We start from the raw sequence: 16,960 nt of genomic DNA on the forward strand, positions 1-16,960 counted from the left end.
ACTGGTTAACAAACTGTATACAAGAGCACTGACCTAAAACAGCCTTTCCCAGAAGACCTTTTGTTTACCAAACGCCACCACTTCTGGGGCTTTGCTAAGAAATTCTCAGAGGGCTGGTATAGAGTGAGAAAGTTTTCCTCCAGTGTATCTGCAGGTTATGCTACTGGTCACAGTTCTGTGACCTGAGATAGCTTTAATAGCTGAGAGAAAGAGCTGAGAGCCCTTTGGTCCCAAACTGTTCAGGATGGCACATTTGCCAATGGACCACTGCTTTGTGTTGATCTGAAATTCCCCATTCACCAGGGAATTCTGAAAATTATTCTGAACATTATGCAAATTGTTCTGGGCACATTTTCCTCCAAAATAAGAAAGGCTTACATAATGAATGCTACACTGTTTTCCAGATTAGCAATACTGCCCACAGACTTAATAGAGTGTGACAGAGGAAACAAATTGCAAAAATTCACGCCGACAAACATACCCGAACTTCCCCTGCAGAGCTGGAGACCATCACAAACCATATCACCTTGCAGCAACTAAAAGACACATTTTCGTGACCATGGCTTTCCTACAACACACAAATCAGGAACAGGGAGGGCAGACAGGAGTCACCATGTGACAGCCATTGGTCACATTGCCTAATGCAATGGGGAAAGCACTGAGGTGCAACTAGGTGGTATGCAGAAGAATCTGCATAAAAGAAATTTATAATGCTAACCTTGCACTCTTCTGTGCAAGACTGTCTGGCTGGAAAGCACTTCATGCACTCTGTTCCTCAGTCCTTTTGCATGAATGACACTGTATAAAGTGGTACTATATTCACTAGCTGAATAAACAACAGGTTTTGCTTTCACTCAAGTATCATGACTTCAACTCATTTTATTTATATGTCAGTAGTTCAGAATGTGCAGTGGACCAGGTACATCATTGCTGCTCACCTTTGTCAAAAAAGGGGCCAGAACCATCCATGTTGTTATATTTCTGGAACAGCTATATCTCATCCCTGTAACCTTTGGAGGATATACTACATTTTGTGTTAGCAACACTGCGCCGACCTATTTATCCTAAGTTCTGAAAAAAAATGCACCTATTTTCAGTGTCCCCTGGTGTGCACACAACCCAGAAAGTGACAAGTTAACAGAGATGGTACAACCACTGGCTGCCCAGCCAATAGCCTCCTAGAGCAAAAGCTGAGGGGAGGAAGAAATCAGCAACTCCAGCCTCATCCCTACTATTAAATGGCATGCTGAATGTTGTCAGACCATGGGAAATGCATGTCCCCCACCTGAGGGTCTCTCATGTCACAAATTCAAATTCCCAGGCAGACATAAATACAGAGCATTAAGGTACTTGAACATAATGGCAGAGGACCCACAGAGAACCTGCTCAGGAAACAAGTCCCCAAGAACCAGACCACATAAACATGGATTAATAGTAGTGCTGATCCCTTGCTCCTGTGGACTGGCTCACTCATGACAACTAAGCCAAGTGTGCTTGGTTCTTAAAGATCAAAGTCATGGTGAATCTTTCTGGTCATTCAAGGCGCTTTTTTGTTCTTGACAGCTCCAAATTAAGATCAGCCCATTAACTACAGACCTTAGTGTTTGTAATGCTCTAACAAAATTGTAGGTTTCAGTCATTTACTGTGGTGGTGAGAACCACCCCAAGATTCTTTATAACCCTACAAACAATCCAGTGAGGTGAGGAATATGCAGGCATGTGGCCAAAGCAGTTAAATCTCCTTGAATGTTATATCAGAGGTACCTTGGCTGCACTCAAAATAAAAACGAGTCAGTTCTGTCACTTTTAGCATAATGTAACTCATTAACTTTCATCACTGTTCTGGGTAAATAATATGTACAGAGGATATAACTGAAGAAATTACTGACACATGTTGCTGTTACAACACTGATTGAAAACTACAGGCCAGAGCATCCGAGCGTAGCAGAGTTTCTTCATTCCCATGATCTCCTTCTCACTTCTGATGTAAATTCTCTGTCCCAAGTCTGCCTGGTACATGAGGTTTGTGTACGTGTATATTATATATATATATATAAATAAGCATGCTCAGAGAATAATGAGCCCTGAGAAATACACTCTCCCAGCACTCTCTTGGGAAGGTGAGGCTGCTGAACGCAGCTGTTTTCATGATTCACATCCTCTAAAATCTGCACTTTCTGTGCCTGGCCAGGTGAAAATGCCAGGTAAAAAAGGGAAGCCTGTAAATCTGCTTAGCTGTTTCCTTCTGGCAAACTGCCCCTCTCTTCTTTACCTCTACTGGTTAAGCACCAAGCACTTCACAAGACTGAAGACTGGAAAGTACATGTGATTTCTCCTACCTATAAATAACACCAGTCAGTAAAATAGAGGCAAATAAAAGTAGTAAATGATATTTATTTCTAGTCTTATTTTATCGAGAACACATTTCTCTCAGAATTTCTGATGTGCTCCTGTAGCCAGGGCTGCCTGTGTCAGTGCGACAGGAACCTCCCTCCAGCTCATTATCTGGTGTCTGACAGAAGCAAGCACCAGCTGCTCTACAAAAAGGCACATGAAACACTTCAGCAAGACATTAGAAAATCACCTGCCTAAAAGGAAGAGATTATTTTCCTCCTGTCACCATTACCAACAGAGTGATACAAACGCTGAATTAAAAGGTTGGCAGTTTTTCAGAAGTCTTGTTACTGGAGAAATGAATCCCATAACCACATCTGGACACTTTATTTCCATTCAAACACCCAATGCCTCAGTGCTAATGGGGCTGAAATCTTTCCTTTGACCTTGGCCCTTTGGTTTTCCCTTTTTGTCTGGTATCTCCACAGCCCTAAAGCCAGCTGGCAGAACCAGGGACATTGCCAGTTTGAGATTCATATTTTGTGGCTCTGAGACCCACATATTGTATTGTCATGGTACCTTGTAACAGTGAGTTCTACAGGTATCTGGAGCATAAGCAGAATTAGTTAATTTATTGACACTTACCAACAAGGAATGCCTGCACAACCTGCATTATTTCTTTGGTAGCTCACAGCTGTTCTTAATACCATTTGATAACAAAGTAGACAGAAAAAACTTCTCCTATTTGTCAGGTGTAAAATTCTAAAGTATAATCTACCTTTGGAAGCTTCTGTACCAAGTGGATTTTCCAACATGTCTGTCATATCTTGGTTCCAAGCATCCTTCACAGCAGACTTGGATACCTTCCTGTTGTTCAGCCTTTGCTCTGGTCGGAAGTTATTCCTCAGGTACTCCACAGACTTGACATGGTCCTGCTGCTCAGTGGTGAAGATGGAGTAAAATGCCTCCAGCTGATGGCAGCCATCATGGCAGGGGAGAGAAGAGATGGTAATTAGAAAAACAATGTGGTGAAATCCGGGTGGCTGATAAGACAGCAAAATGCAAGGAAGTAAAATGTTGATGCCAAGACTGATAAAAGCACATGGGAAGTCAGACTGCCCACTGAAATTATTGCCAACCACCTTATCTCAGCACAGAGCTTATCCGGCCCAACATGGGAGAAGGCCTTCTAGAACCTGTGGACATCTGTCATTGGCAAAGAAACATTTGCCCTTAAGATCCCTTTTGTGTGTGACACAGCCTTGCCAAACCCTCCGCACTGCTGGCATGGCTTTGTTTCACAGTACTGCATCAGAAAGCGCTTCCAGGTCATTCCACACCGAGAGCTTTCTCCTGGATAAGGCAATACCTCCTTATCTCTGAATACCTTACCAAGTTTAGCTGCCAGGCTAAGCTCCACAGACAGCTCGTGCAGCACTTTTAGGCACAGCTAGCATACACTCCTCTGGGAATAAGTTCTTCTGTTGGATTCAGATCTGAGCTATTTATAAGAAAATGTATTAACTGTAAGAAAGGACTGTAATTGGAAAACTTTTCTGTTGTTTCGTATCTTAGTGCTTCTTAGAGACAAAAAAAATTCTAGCAAACTAAGGAGAAAATATTTTCAGCTAATGTTTTTCTCCCAGCTATCAAGGTAGGTACAGCATTTACTGTTACCTTGTTATCATTCAGGACAAAAACCAGAATTAGTTATGTCACTGCTGGAAAGACTGAGCAAGACAGAGCAGAGAAGGAATCAATCCTGATATTGTTTGCATCACATCAGTTACACATATAGATAGTATGGATTTGGGGAGCACAGAATCCGGCCCAGGAATTCAAAAAGGGACTTGAGTAACATTCATAGCTTAATGACAGCCTAATCACTGAAACTCACACACTTTTCATTAAGTGTGTCTGCTCTAAAAGCTCTGGAGAAGCATGTGAGCCCCAAATTTTAAAACTGGAAGAATTATCATGGTGGCCTTAGTTGATAAAGCTGATAAAAATAATCAAAGAAGCAACAGAGCAGTTGAGCATTGCCCACTGACTCATGAGGCACCCACTACCATTCTTTACTTTCCTCTCAAACCAGTATTCTGAGCCCCCTTCAGCAGAGGGACAGCAGGGGATGAGCAGGGAGGGGTGACCACCAGTGACCAGTTCCCATCACAGGCAGGGAGCTCAGGTGCCACTTCCAGAGCTCAGGTGCTGCTTCCAGAGCTCAGGTGCTGGCTGCTTCCAGAGCTCAGGTAGCACTTTCAGACCTCAGGTGCTGCTTCCAGAGCTCAGGTGCCGCTTCCAGAGCTCAGGTGCCATTTCCAGAGCCCAGGTGCTGCTTCCAGAGCTCAGGTGCCGCTTCCAGGCATGGATGCTGGGATTTGAATTGTCCTTTTTATTTCCTCCTGTATTTTATGTGAATACCTTATTCCAAGGTTCTCAACACAATTCTGTTTCTGATTCTTTCAAAGAAACAACTTGAAAAATTTCAAAAACCATTTCCTAATTATTAGCAGGACCCCCTCAAAAGCATAGGAGGATGGATTAAAAAAGGGGTGAAAGCACTGACTTGCACTTTTGTCTTTAAAAAAACCCCACAACAGATGATCCTGCTGCACCCTTCTATTAAAGCACAGATCAAAACTCTTGTGCTTATTTACATACCTTTTGCACTTCATGCACTGGAAGCAGTTTTGATGAAGCCAGCTAACAGGGCTTAAGGTGACTTTATAAAAGTGCAAGAACTCGGGTAGTAACTCCTCTTCTGAAGTCAAGTCTCTAGGCTTAGACATCTGTGGCATTAATTGAATTTTTAAACTTTCAGAGAGAACTTTTAAAATATTTTCTTCTGCCATGCTACCTTGGGGAGGTATAATTGCATTTTAACAACTGCCAATTCAAACATGATTTTTAACCTTCCACTTTTTATGTGTTGAAGTATATATAAGCCATTTCAACATCACTTTCACTATAAAAATATTATCTACGACAAATGAGAAATTAATTTATCTATAGCTGCCAGGAAAAAAAATATTCTAAGATCTGCAGTCAAGGAGCTACATTCATGCTCTTCAAGGAGTACAAGAGCTCCTGTTCAGAAGAAGAAATTAAAAGCTCTTGTAAGACTATTGTAGATACAGGGAAACCTGATCTAAAACTCTGAGTCATGCAATTACAAACCATTAAAGCCTGATGTGTAGTTTTCTAAGGGTTGGATATACAAATGGCAATTAAAAATACTGAAACTGTTGTGAGCACAATGAGCTACTCTGAGGTATGCATTACGAGAGATAATGCCATGCTTTGGGTCATTGAATGCACTTAGCTTTACAATGCAGCCACAGGGTGACACAGCTTGTCCTGGTTTGTTGTCTAATTATCAGGGAAGATGATGATGATGGAGGACTGCAAATAAAATAGAGAAGCCTCCACAAATGGACCACTTCACTACTGTCCTTTTTCCAGCAAGGTATTTTGCACAAAAGCAGGAATTTAATTGGAACAGCAACAAAGCTTAAACAGTATCACTGTCATCCCCTGGGATTACAGGCTGCTTCATGGGGTTTGTGATAAAGAAGGTTAAACTATGGCAATGGATTATGTTACACTGTTTCTGTTAGAGGAACAAATAATCATAGCAGTGGCAGGGTGGCAGGCTCTTGAAACACACACATCTAGAGCTACTGGGGAGGGGGGAGTGCTATTATTTATTCCACATGTGTTGTAGTATCAATGAAAGTCTGTCTACACACAGAATTCCCAGCCCTTCAACCACATGCACATGCACAGAGCAGCACAATGCCAAATTTTAAAGGCCTGATTTGGAACAGTTGCTTCTGTACAGCACAGGAAAGGAGCTATGCCAGGATAAAGTACCTTTACACCAACAGCTGAAATTGATATTTACCATTTTATTCGCATTTGTTAAAAAAGAAAAAAGGAGTCGTGACCCACCTGATGTGTGCACACGGTATAAAACTGAGCATGGGCCAGGCCTTGCAGCCACCAAATAATAAACAGTAAACTTATTGATGTAGTGAAAAGCTACAAGGGATTGCAAGTATCCTGCAGTCAAGGACAGAATTCAAAATGATCTCGACAATCAGAGAAATAGCCTGAAAAAAAACAAGGGGTCTGATTCAAGCAGCAGACCATGTGCAGAGTCCCAGGCTCCAGCCAGAACTGGGGGTGCCTGGGGGCACAGTGTGCTCAGCACTGCCACAGAGCTCCAGGGAAAGCCTCCAGCAAAAGGGTTCCTGCTGACCAGGAGCTGAACGCAGGCAGCACCGTCACACTTTTGTGAAACAGCAAAATAACACCAGGATGGGGGGCTGAGACATGAATCCTGACGTGGCCCTCAGCCTCTGGAGGGCCTCAGCAGAAGCACTGCAAGTGATTTTGAACACAGACTGTCAAAAAAAGATGAAAGAATCTATGGGAGATTCTTGCATTGAGATTTAGAAAACAGGAAAAAAGCCTGGAGCAGGGGTATGGCAAGTCCTTTTTGTACTTCTGAAACCTTTGAGCACAACATCTGTCAGTCAGGATCACCCACTGAAATGTTCATGCGCACATCACAGAATTAGTAATGCAAAAACATTTTTTTCAGTGGATTATAACAGAGGAATAAGAGGCAAGTCTAAATCCAGCAGGTTGGCTTTCTAAAGACCACACTCTGACAATGTCAAAATACACTGAACCGTCAAACATTTGACTTCATCCAGACATTGCCTTATCAGAACAATTCTTCAAACTCCAGACATTGTGTCTATTTACATTAAAAGCTGCTATGTGCTAATTTTAAAGATTTGTGCACCAGCTAGCTGAGCACATAATGGCAGCTTTACTGTGTTATAAAAACAGTTAAGCATGGAGAATTAATGGAAAGATGTCTTTTCTAATGTAATTAGTTCAAATTACTAAATCTGAGCAGAACTGAAATCACTCACTTTACTTTGAAAAGAAAGTTTCAATTAAAAAGAATAAAAGGGAACTCTATGTAACTATTTACACCCTAGCTTAATTTAATCTTAACAAAAACAATATGAAATAAATCACTGAAAAGAAGCTGGGTTTCATGTTGTACTGTCTTCTCAAGACTGATGGCTCCTGTTCAGAAACAATATTACTTTAGAGAATAAAAAAATCACCAACACTTCCTTTTTTGTCAACAGAAACATTTGTGTTCTTCAAATTAAACTGGCTGGTTCTGAAAACACTGTCTTAAGGGGGGCAAATGAAGGGGTGGGCTTCACTGACCAAACAAACACACCTGGTGGTAAGAAATGGGCACAGGTTTCCTAAACACGATCCACTCCACGATCTCGCTGCAGGGAGGAGTAGTCAGGGACCCTGTGTAGCGGTAGTAGCTCCCCAGAGACGTTGGCAGAAGTTCCCTCAGCACAAAGGGATCCAGAAAGGTCTCCTTCTCTGCAGGGAAGATTGACAAGCAGGATTACACTTTTTTTTAATGTGTCTTTAAAACAGACATCACATCGCTAGGCAGCTTAACAAGGTGTAATGGCAACAACATATTTTATCATATATGTAATGAAAAATGGAAACCCTTTGTAAGAGCTGACGTGTGGTTTATTAAAAGAGCAGCCAAAATGTTAGTCAGCCCCATCCCAAACACACACCCTCCTAATCTGAACGTGTGCAGATGTGAAGTGCACTTGCTACCCCACTGGTTTATGTCAGTACAGAAATAACGCTGTAGTCAGTGGTTCCTGTACTCAGTGCCTCTCCAGCCTGATGGCAGCAGGACAGGACCCAGTGGGACACAGCCAGGTCCTGTTTGCTGCTGCCTGACCAGAGCACACCAGGCACTGCATCTGTCCCATCTCTGTCAGCAGCAGAAAGGGATGCAGGAGCAGAGTCAAACCCTCAGTGGATTGCTCAGATGGAGGAGGCAGAGCCATGCTGCTCAGCCAAACTTCCCTGGGAGCTGCCAGGCAGCTGGGCTGAGGAGCAGGGATACAGGACACTGCTGAAGCTCAACGTGGTGCTCAAAGCAACATCCAAGCAGTTGTTCAGGCCTGCCTGTACCCACGCAGGCTGGCACTGCCAGGGTGCTGCCAGACACAGCCAGCACTCCACCACAAATAGGTCTCACAGGCAGAACTGCTGCCCCTTCTCCCAAACCCAAGCAAGTCCTTCCCAGGGTCCAGCAGTCTGGGGACAAACCTTTTTTTCTCTAAGAATCTCCTTGGACAGCCTGAAATGCAGACCTAAGCACTGGAAGCATTCACCTGCAAGTAACAGTGACAAGCTGGTAATATTTAACGCCAGTGAAGAAAAAGAAACAAACAAAAGGAGGGAACAGCTGCAGGCAAGGCCATTTCCCTGCCATCCCTGAGCATTTATCCTCTGCAAGCCATGTTGACTCAGAGGCTGAAGCGCCCTCTCAGCCTCAGTGCAAAGGTGCTCACTGCCTCGGGCAGGCTGACATGAGGGGCTCTCCTGGACATCTCTATTCCTTACTTTCAGTATCCTGCATGCCTCAAACAGGAGCCCACACTTGGGCTGAGGGAAGTCTTTTTTCTGTCTCACCAGAGCTGCTGAGCAAACCCACCACCACCCCCTCCCGCCCCAACAGAAGGGAGAAGCAGGTGGGCTGGTGATTGACACAGACGTCTTCCAAATGGGATGAAGTCTGCAGAATTCACTTCCACAGCATCCCACAGTCTTCTATAAGTCTTGATCAAATCAGGAGTTGCCTAAGCCTCTTAGCAGCAGTCTGATAATTGGGGGACTTCACTGCTGCTGCAGGATGCCAATGATACATACACCTCACGTATCTTCTATTTTCTGCACAATATCAACAGGTCTGTGATGTTTTCATAGCTTTTAGCATTCCAAAACATGAGTAATTCTATTAAAGTCAAGGCACTACTGCAAACTCTTGGTGAACAATTCTTTTCCTTCTAATCCAAGTAGATTTTGACTGTATCTGCATCTCCAAAAAGGAAATAAACAAATAACAATCCACATTTTTTCCTCATCATAGCATACCTCTGTGAGAAAAAGTATGCTTAAATAATAAATACTAAAATATATGTGATTGACCAAAGTTCAAAGAGATTCTAATCAAGAAGTCATAATCACAGCAAAAGGTCGCATTTAATTTGATTGGCTCATTTTTATGCAGAAAAACTTGGTTAGAAAAACTAGAAACTCAGGCACAGGACTTGATTTCCAAATGCACTACACAAACCTTGACACTGGATTCCTATTTCAGAGCTGTCTCTCTGTATCAGCACTCAGCATACAGTGGGCCATGATAAATCCCAAAGAGTGTCTGAATACATCCCCTGCACTAACAGGCAGGTGACTGCACATGAAAGAGCTGGGAGGCACATTTTAAAGTGTTGTCCTCTCAAATTAAAAAAAAAAATGTTGCAGTTAAAATTAACAATTTAACTATTTCTAACTTTTTTAATCTTTTAATTACAATGATGGAATCACTTAAGATGCTGGATAAAGGCTCTGCAAATCCACAAATATGGTATCCCTTTATCAAAGGATGGCAGGAGAAGGAAGCTCATTTTACACTTTCAAGGATTTTTGTGCCATATGCTGACAATATTATATTTTAATAATTAATTGTTCATCAAAGGAAAAGATGAAGAACAGGGATGCTAAATTCAAAGTTATTCAAATTGCAAAAATGAATAATGCATAACTTTTATATTAAATACACACTGTATTAAGTAGTCTACATTTCATCCAACTCTGTCTTTCATTTTTAAACATTTTGAACTACAATATGAATAATCAAGTAAAGGAAGCTTATTTAGACAGAGAAATACCTTATTTGAATGCAAACTGGAAGTATCCGACTATGATTAATTTTTGGTTATCAATTAGGGAGGGTTTTTTCCTAAGCACTTGGGAAGTCATAGTCAGCTGTGAAAAAGAATATTTCTCAAGGAAAAAGTAGCTTTGCTAATATACAGTTTAAGTAGGGCAGGGTGTACTCGATCTAATTTTTCATGGCTACAAGCAATGCTCTAAGTTTTCATTAATGAATGACAAAGATTAAAATGAAAAAATACATATAATTGGATTAAAATGACTACCAAAATAGATGATAATCAATTGATTATGCTTTAAAAATGTAACACTTTTGAAAACATATCATTCTGTTGTATCGCTTGCCATCTAGATGCATGGAGCAGAGTTTTAGAAATCGGAGTCACAAAGGTCTTCACATGAAACTTAAAGAAAAAGGGACTTTGAAACTCCAGTGCCTGCCTGCCATATCCTTCAAGAGCATATTGAAACAGTAAATGCCATGAAATTAAAGTTCCTAAGACCTTGAGACAGTTTTGAATATGGCATTTTGAAGTCATATAATTTCAAAGACTTCAACGTTAAGTCAGTTATTGTTGTTGGTAAAACTGTAAGGAGAACAATTTCCAGGCTAAGCAAGAGCATTCACTGATTATCATAGATATATTTTTAATATAAACATATATATACACATGCCTCTGTGTGCATGTATACATAGTTCCTACTAAATGAAAAAGAACAAGGTTGGAAATAATAGAAAACCTTTCTTCACTGTCTTTTATTACCAGCTCCTGTTTCCCATTTACAGTGCCTGGGATGGGCATGAACTGTCCAGGAGCCTGGGAACAGACTGAGTGGAGTGAGGAGCTTCTAGGAGGAAGAAAGTGGAAAAGGATGGAAGCTACATGACTGATGAGACAACATTTGCAGACAGGTACTAGGAAATAACTGGCAGACAAAAGCAATAAAAGACAGCAAAGCAAATGTGTTCACCTGCACGCACCTGTGAATCACTGATTTCAATGCTGCAAAACTGGCCCATGAGCCACCTACTCCCTCCAACATGTAAGCCCTGCAATGCTCTCTGCTGCTCCTTGTCCTCCTCCCATGTGAGCACCCAAATAGAAATATAAACAATCAGGAAAGCAGAGATGCTGACCCTGAAGACAGGCCCTCGAAATACTGAGCATTCCCTTGGGAAAGAACAGTAACCTGCTGCTGCCACCAGTGCTCCCAGGTGATGCAGCAAAGAACAGTACCCAAAACATCTCCCCACTAATGCAGTTTTACCCACAGGTAAAAAACAGCAATGCTTTGTTTACAGCACCAATGCTTGGAAAAACATGTTCACTCTAACACCTCAAAGGTAAAAATAGCAAGCACCACAGATTCATTATTGACCATTAAGACAATGAATGTGGCATTTAAAATACTAAGAGTTCCACAGTATGAAAGGACAATATTGATTTCAACTCTTACATTCACAAAAAACAATTAACTGAACCAGCTGGTAACATATTTGACCTTCTGATACACCATTCACATCTGCCTCTTGGCCTCTGTCTCACAACAGCAACACGAAAAGTCACAGCCAGCATATTCTTTGTTTGGGCTGAGAAATCTCCCCAGCACTTTGCATGGGACAAAGCCAATTTCTGCACAACTTGACCCAAAGGCAGAGCAACTGCAGACATGCTTTAAAAGCCTGATCTATCTACACTCTTTGTCCAGTCATCACCACTAGGTCTGAACTAATACTAAATTGTGCACAATAGTTTACAGAGCAGAGGAAAAAATCAGATCTCAAACCAGATACCAGCAGTGGATCTCCACCAACTACTGCAGTTTTCAGAAGCTGATGCCAAAAAATATTATTTTGAAAGAGCCATCAATTGAACATTTTGCCTTCAAGGACTGACTTGCTAAAAATACAGTCTGTAAATCAGTGGAAAAAGATAGACCTGAATTTTAACCAAATCACTAGAGTAAGAGGCTTCTTGAGATATGCAGGTAAACAGCACACAACTATCTGTGATCAAAACTCTTTTAAATCTAACAGGAACTTGGATTGGACATCACAAGAAAATAGCTATATGCCAAGTCCATTTATATCTCATGGAATGCTTTGGGACTTTCATCATGATTTTCTGTAAGAAAACAGGAACTTGGCTGCATTGAAAACAATATCTTAAAATGAGCTTATTTCCAAAATTAACGTATGTGCAGTGCCTGATAGGTACCCAGCTACACTTTGAATAACTGAAATCTGCAATACCAATATGAAGAGCTTTGAAAGTCTCCCAAATTTATTAAACAATGTTATTGCCAATTTCATTTTCACAATGAGCCAAGACATTCTAAAGCTTCTGCATTCAAATTTTTTAAAAGCAAACATACACAAATAATCAAAAGGACACCATGTTGCACACCCACTGAGCCAGAACTTCCCAGATAAAGCAGGCAGCAAAGCACAGCCAAGGACCAGACTCGTGGGGGTGATTTTAAAGATGAGATTACAAATGTTATATATTACTTTAACTGAAAGAATCATCAGATGAATGCTTGCTGTGTAAATCCTGCAGGAAGAGCAGTATCTGACGGTTCTCTGTACTCAGGGTAATTCTTGTCATTTATTGTGCAATTATTTTTCTCACTTTTATTTAATTTTTTTTTTTAAAAGAGCCTCTGCTGAGCAATGTAAGGAGCTGTAAGGACACAGCAAGCACAGCATGGCAGGGAGGAGGGGAGTGAGATAATAACACAGTCCTGCAGACTAATTTAATCTGAGACAACCAGTGAGAGGAACAAAAAGCCAGGAGGAAGGAATAAAAAAGGCAAGACTCTTATTCACAAAAAACCATTTCCATGCCACGTGTTGGTCTCAGGCTTAATTTTTCTCACTCCCTTTCTTAAAACAGCTTAGGAGGAAAAGGCTTAGCTGCAGAGAAGAGGTCTTAACTCTTTAAAGAAGGAAAATGTTATTCTGAACCTTTCATGCTTAAGCAGTGCTGATGCAGAGCAGCTGCTGGCATCCTAGACTAGGATGAGACTTCTCCAGGTTTCACAAAACCTGACCTGAGGCAGAGGCACATGAGGCTGGACAGGCAAGGAAACTAAGAAATACAGAATAAGCACCAGCCATAAGAGAAAAAAGAAACTATGACAAAGTTTAGAGAAGAGGAGGATGCCTGGCAAAAGCTGGACTCTGGCAGAGGCTGAAGTGAAGCAGAAGTGCCCAGAGGAGCATGGATTGTTCACATCTGGTCCCGCAGAACCAGAGCAAAACCACATATTCTCAGACTTCTCCACCCCTCATTTCTCAGTGAATAGCCCCAAAACCCACCAGCATAGCACTCAAAACCTACTCCCTGCAGGTGATTTGTTCACATTCAGCATCAGCTTTAATTCCTAACTTTTACAAGTGCAATATATTTTGTTAGTTTGAGTTAGTTTTTCTGTGCAATTATTAATTCTCTGTCAGCTTACTGATCTTTACTCAGCCATGACCAGCATTGCTTTCTGCAGAGCAGACAGGTGAAGGACCAGAGATTTCCAACACTTCCACCATTTATTCCTTTAAATGATACAGACCCCTGCAGCTACGCACAGAGCTGCCCTATATAAAGGTGTGAACTTATCACCTCTGCTCTCATCTTCATTTCCCACCTCCCTCCTCCTCCCCTTTGCTCCACAGCAATCGTGTCCTGGCCCCTTTCACAGGGCTACTCTGACTGTGAACACAAGAACAGATCAGAAAACAAAAGAATATATCCAGCTCATCCCTGAGGAAAAAGAAATGCTCCTCCACGTTTCCTTCTCAGTTTAACGTACACTGTTGCTCTCCCTTTGATGGTCCTTCCTTGTTCCAAATTGAGCTGCTGCTTCCTTCAAAGTTTTTCTTTCAAAGATGAGGTCCCATGGTATCACATCTCACCTTCACCCCTCTCTCCCACCCTTCTTTACAACCCCGTGATATTTGGTGTAGAAGGCAAACAGCTTGTCAGGCGGTGTTATGGTTGAAGTTCAAAACAAAAGGAAAAACGTGTCATGGTGCTAATGGTGTTTTCTTGTTATTATGCATTCTGGTGTGATAGATCCACAGGGTAACTAACACTGTCTACATGGCTTCTTTTTTAGTGCTGATTTATTTTAACAGGTTATTTTTTCACCTAGGACAACTGGAGAGATATGCAACATATTTATTCTCTATCCTTTTTAATTATTAAAGCAGTTGTTTCCACTGTATTTTGGTTAAGTTCTCCCCAGCAACACCAGAAATTTTAGCAATCCCTTGCCTGACCACTTCTGGCCCATCTGAAGGGAGATCCAAGGCTTTACTCAGCTCCATGCTGGGTTCCAGTTGCAGCTTTTTAAGATTTTTTCCAACCTCCTTTTTAAATAAACCAAGGTTCCTCTCCTCCCCTCACCCCACCTCATGTTCACAAACAAGCAACAGATGCCATTGATTCACTTTGTACCTAAGCTTTTGATCTGGAAGCACTTTGATATTCAGAGCTCACTTTTGACAAGGAAGGTAATAAGAGCCCCATTTTTGTGACATTGAGTCTTTTCTGCTGTGGTAATTTATTTGTGCTCTAATAATAATTTTCTGCTGATCAGTGTAGATTCTTGACGACAGCCTCAGAGAACAGGACAGAGTGACAAAAACATGGTTTCCATCACCCTGAAATCTTTTCCACGGGCCTGGGGTAGTGTGGGCTGCTGTCCCCTCTGACAACACTTGGCCTGCACAGTAAAACAGGATTGTGGTCCTGTGCAGAGCAGCATGCCAGGCTGGGAAAATGTGAATGTCACACAGCCTCCAGCATTGGGTGCCACCCCAGGACTGACATCAGGAAAGAAGGCTCATTTTAATGCCTTCCAGGCACTGGTAAAAACAAGGAAAAGGCTCTAAGAGGCTTACACACAAAACAGTACCAAAAAGGGCAAATCAAAGACAGCAAAGGTGGGAAAAGCAATGTTTCTGTGCAATAGCTCCATCCTGCCAGGTGCTCCTTGGAGACCTTGCTGGAATGTGTGGCAGGCAAAAGCTTTCATAGCCATTTTAATGCAAATCAACTGTATAACACATAACCTGGTATTTCAGTCCCTATTCCCACAAGGGCACAATCATTCCCTCCGAGACCTCAGCAGCCTCCTCAGCCCTTGCACAAGAGCTGCTCCTTCCTGCCCTGCAATCCTCAGCATCACAAAGGATGAGGAGTAGAGAGGGGCTCAGGACAGGGCACCCAGCTGAGCATCTGGGCAGCAAAATGGGCAGAGGAGTCAGATGTGCAGCCCCAAGACTACCCCATGCGTGCTGCAACCACAGCCAGGCACCAGTGGCTTTTTAACCTATGATCCTCTACAACATGAACAACATGCATACTCTGTCCTGTCAGCACCAGCATTGCTGATAGGCCCTTCCCACCAGCTTTCATGATGAGAAGAGCATTTCACGATGAAAGGAGCTAAAAGAGGAGCTAAAAAAGACCCCCAGCATTCAGAGCTGAAAGAGCAAGTCAGCCCCAGAAAATCCAAAGCCCACCTGCTCGTACCCCATCCCCTCCCCAGGGAGGGCTGCCCACTCCCAGCTGTCACTCCTGGCTGGGCTCTGCGGCTCCCCACGAGCCCTGGGGCAGTGAGAAGAGCAGGCACCTGGCTGGCAGGAGGTGTGACAAATCCTTGGCAGAGCACAAACCCAAAAGCAATTTCAAAATCAGCAACAAGCATTTGACAGCTCCTGTAAGAGCCTTCTCAGTGATCCTGGGCTGCTCTTGGAGGGCAGATGCAGGAGCTGGGGAGAGGTGTGGGAACAACCTGTTCAGCAGAAAGAACATGGGGCAGACCCCAAAGCATCATCATAGATTCAGGCATCATCTGGCAGTTTGGTACACCATCATTTCCCCTTCAGCTAAGAAACTTTATATGGTTGCTCATGTAAAATTAAGTTTAATGTCACCATTAAGATTCTACAAAATTATGCCTGGAGATGAGGAAACAAAATCAACTAAGTAGCAACTAAACCTGTATTGATTTTTATGTGTATGTTTCTCTATCATTGTTACTAAGCTGGTGACACTGTGAAGGGCACAATTATTTATGTTCCATCAAATTAGTAAGCAATTCAAATCCCTGATGAAATATCAAGCAAAAATTGCTTTCACTTCTACAGAAAGTACTTGTGACTTTGGAAATGTCTGCATACCCCTGGAAGGGCAATGTAAGAACACAAGAACTTCACAGAAAAAAGGATACAAAAAATTTTAAAAAACCCCATCTCATCATCTACGAGTATCATCTGTGTATCCACCTGAGTGTTACCAGATCTGTCACCACTGTGGGGACAGTGTGGGAGCTCTGCACAGAGTGGAGTCCCCAAACAGGGCCAGGCCTTCCAGTAAATGACAAAATGAGGATGATGAGGGTTTGTGTGGGTGTGCCATTCCCATGCTGAGAACTGAACGAGTGTGCAGCACAGCCCAGGAAACATGCTCTACCAGATGGAGGGAGAGGGACAAGAAAACCTCAACGTTTGTAAGTATTCTTAATTTTACATTATATGTATATGCCTCTGTATTGTGACAACCAGCCAAAACCAACATGGTGATGGAAATGTTATAAAATGCAAAGAAACTTAAGGTTTCAATTTTGCCTTCTTTTGTTGGATTCCTGCTTGATCCAACCACTCTATTCAAAAGCCACAAGAGTTTTTCACTGTGTTTCAGCCAAAAAGTCCTTGTTGCCTTAGGGTCTCAGTTGAATGCAAGGCAAATGGAAAGCAGGAAGAAGCTTTTCAGATAAATTCATAAAGCTGTGCTCATGTAAGATG

General features: G+C 42.2%; 1 protein-coding gene across 1 annotated transcript in view; it reads right to left on the reverse strand.

The window, feature by feature from the left end:
• PTPRG (protein tyrosine phosphatase receptor type G) overlaps nt 1-16,960 on the reverse strand; it is a 390,728-nt gene that overhangs the window by 90,572 nt on the left and 283,196 nt on the right. Inside the window, exons 7-8 of the mRNA XM_058031858.1 lie at nt 7,607-7,764; nt 3,113-3,305 (exon numbers count right to left, since the gene is read on the reverse strand). Coding sequence (XP_057887841.1) covers nt 3,113-3,305; nt 7,607-7,764 — 351 coding nt within the window. The remainder of the gene's footprint in view (nt 1-3,112; nt 3,306-7,606; nt 7,765-16,960) is intronic.

Source organism: Melospiza georgiana, chromosome 11 (assembly GCF_028018845.1).
Source record: "Melospiza georgiana isolate bMelGeo1 chromosome 11, bMelGeo1.pri, whole genome shotgun sequence".
Classification (NCBI taxonomy): domain Eukaryota; kingdom Metazoa; phylum Chordata; class Aves; order Passeriformes; family Passerellidae; genus Melospiza; species Melospiza georgiana.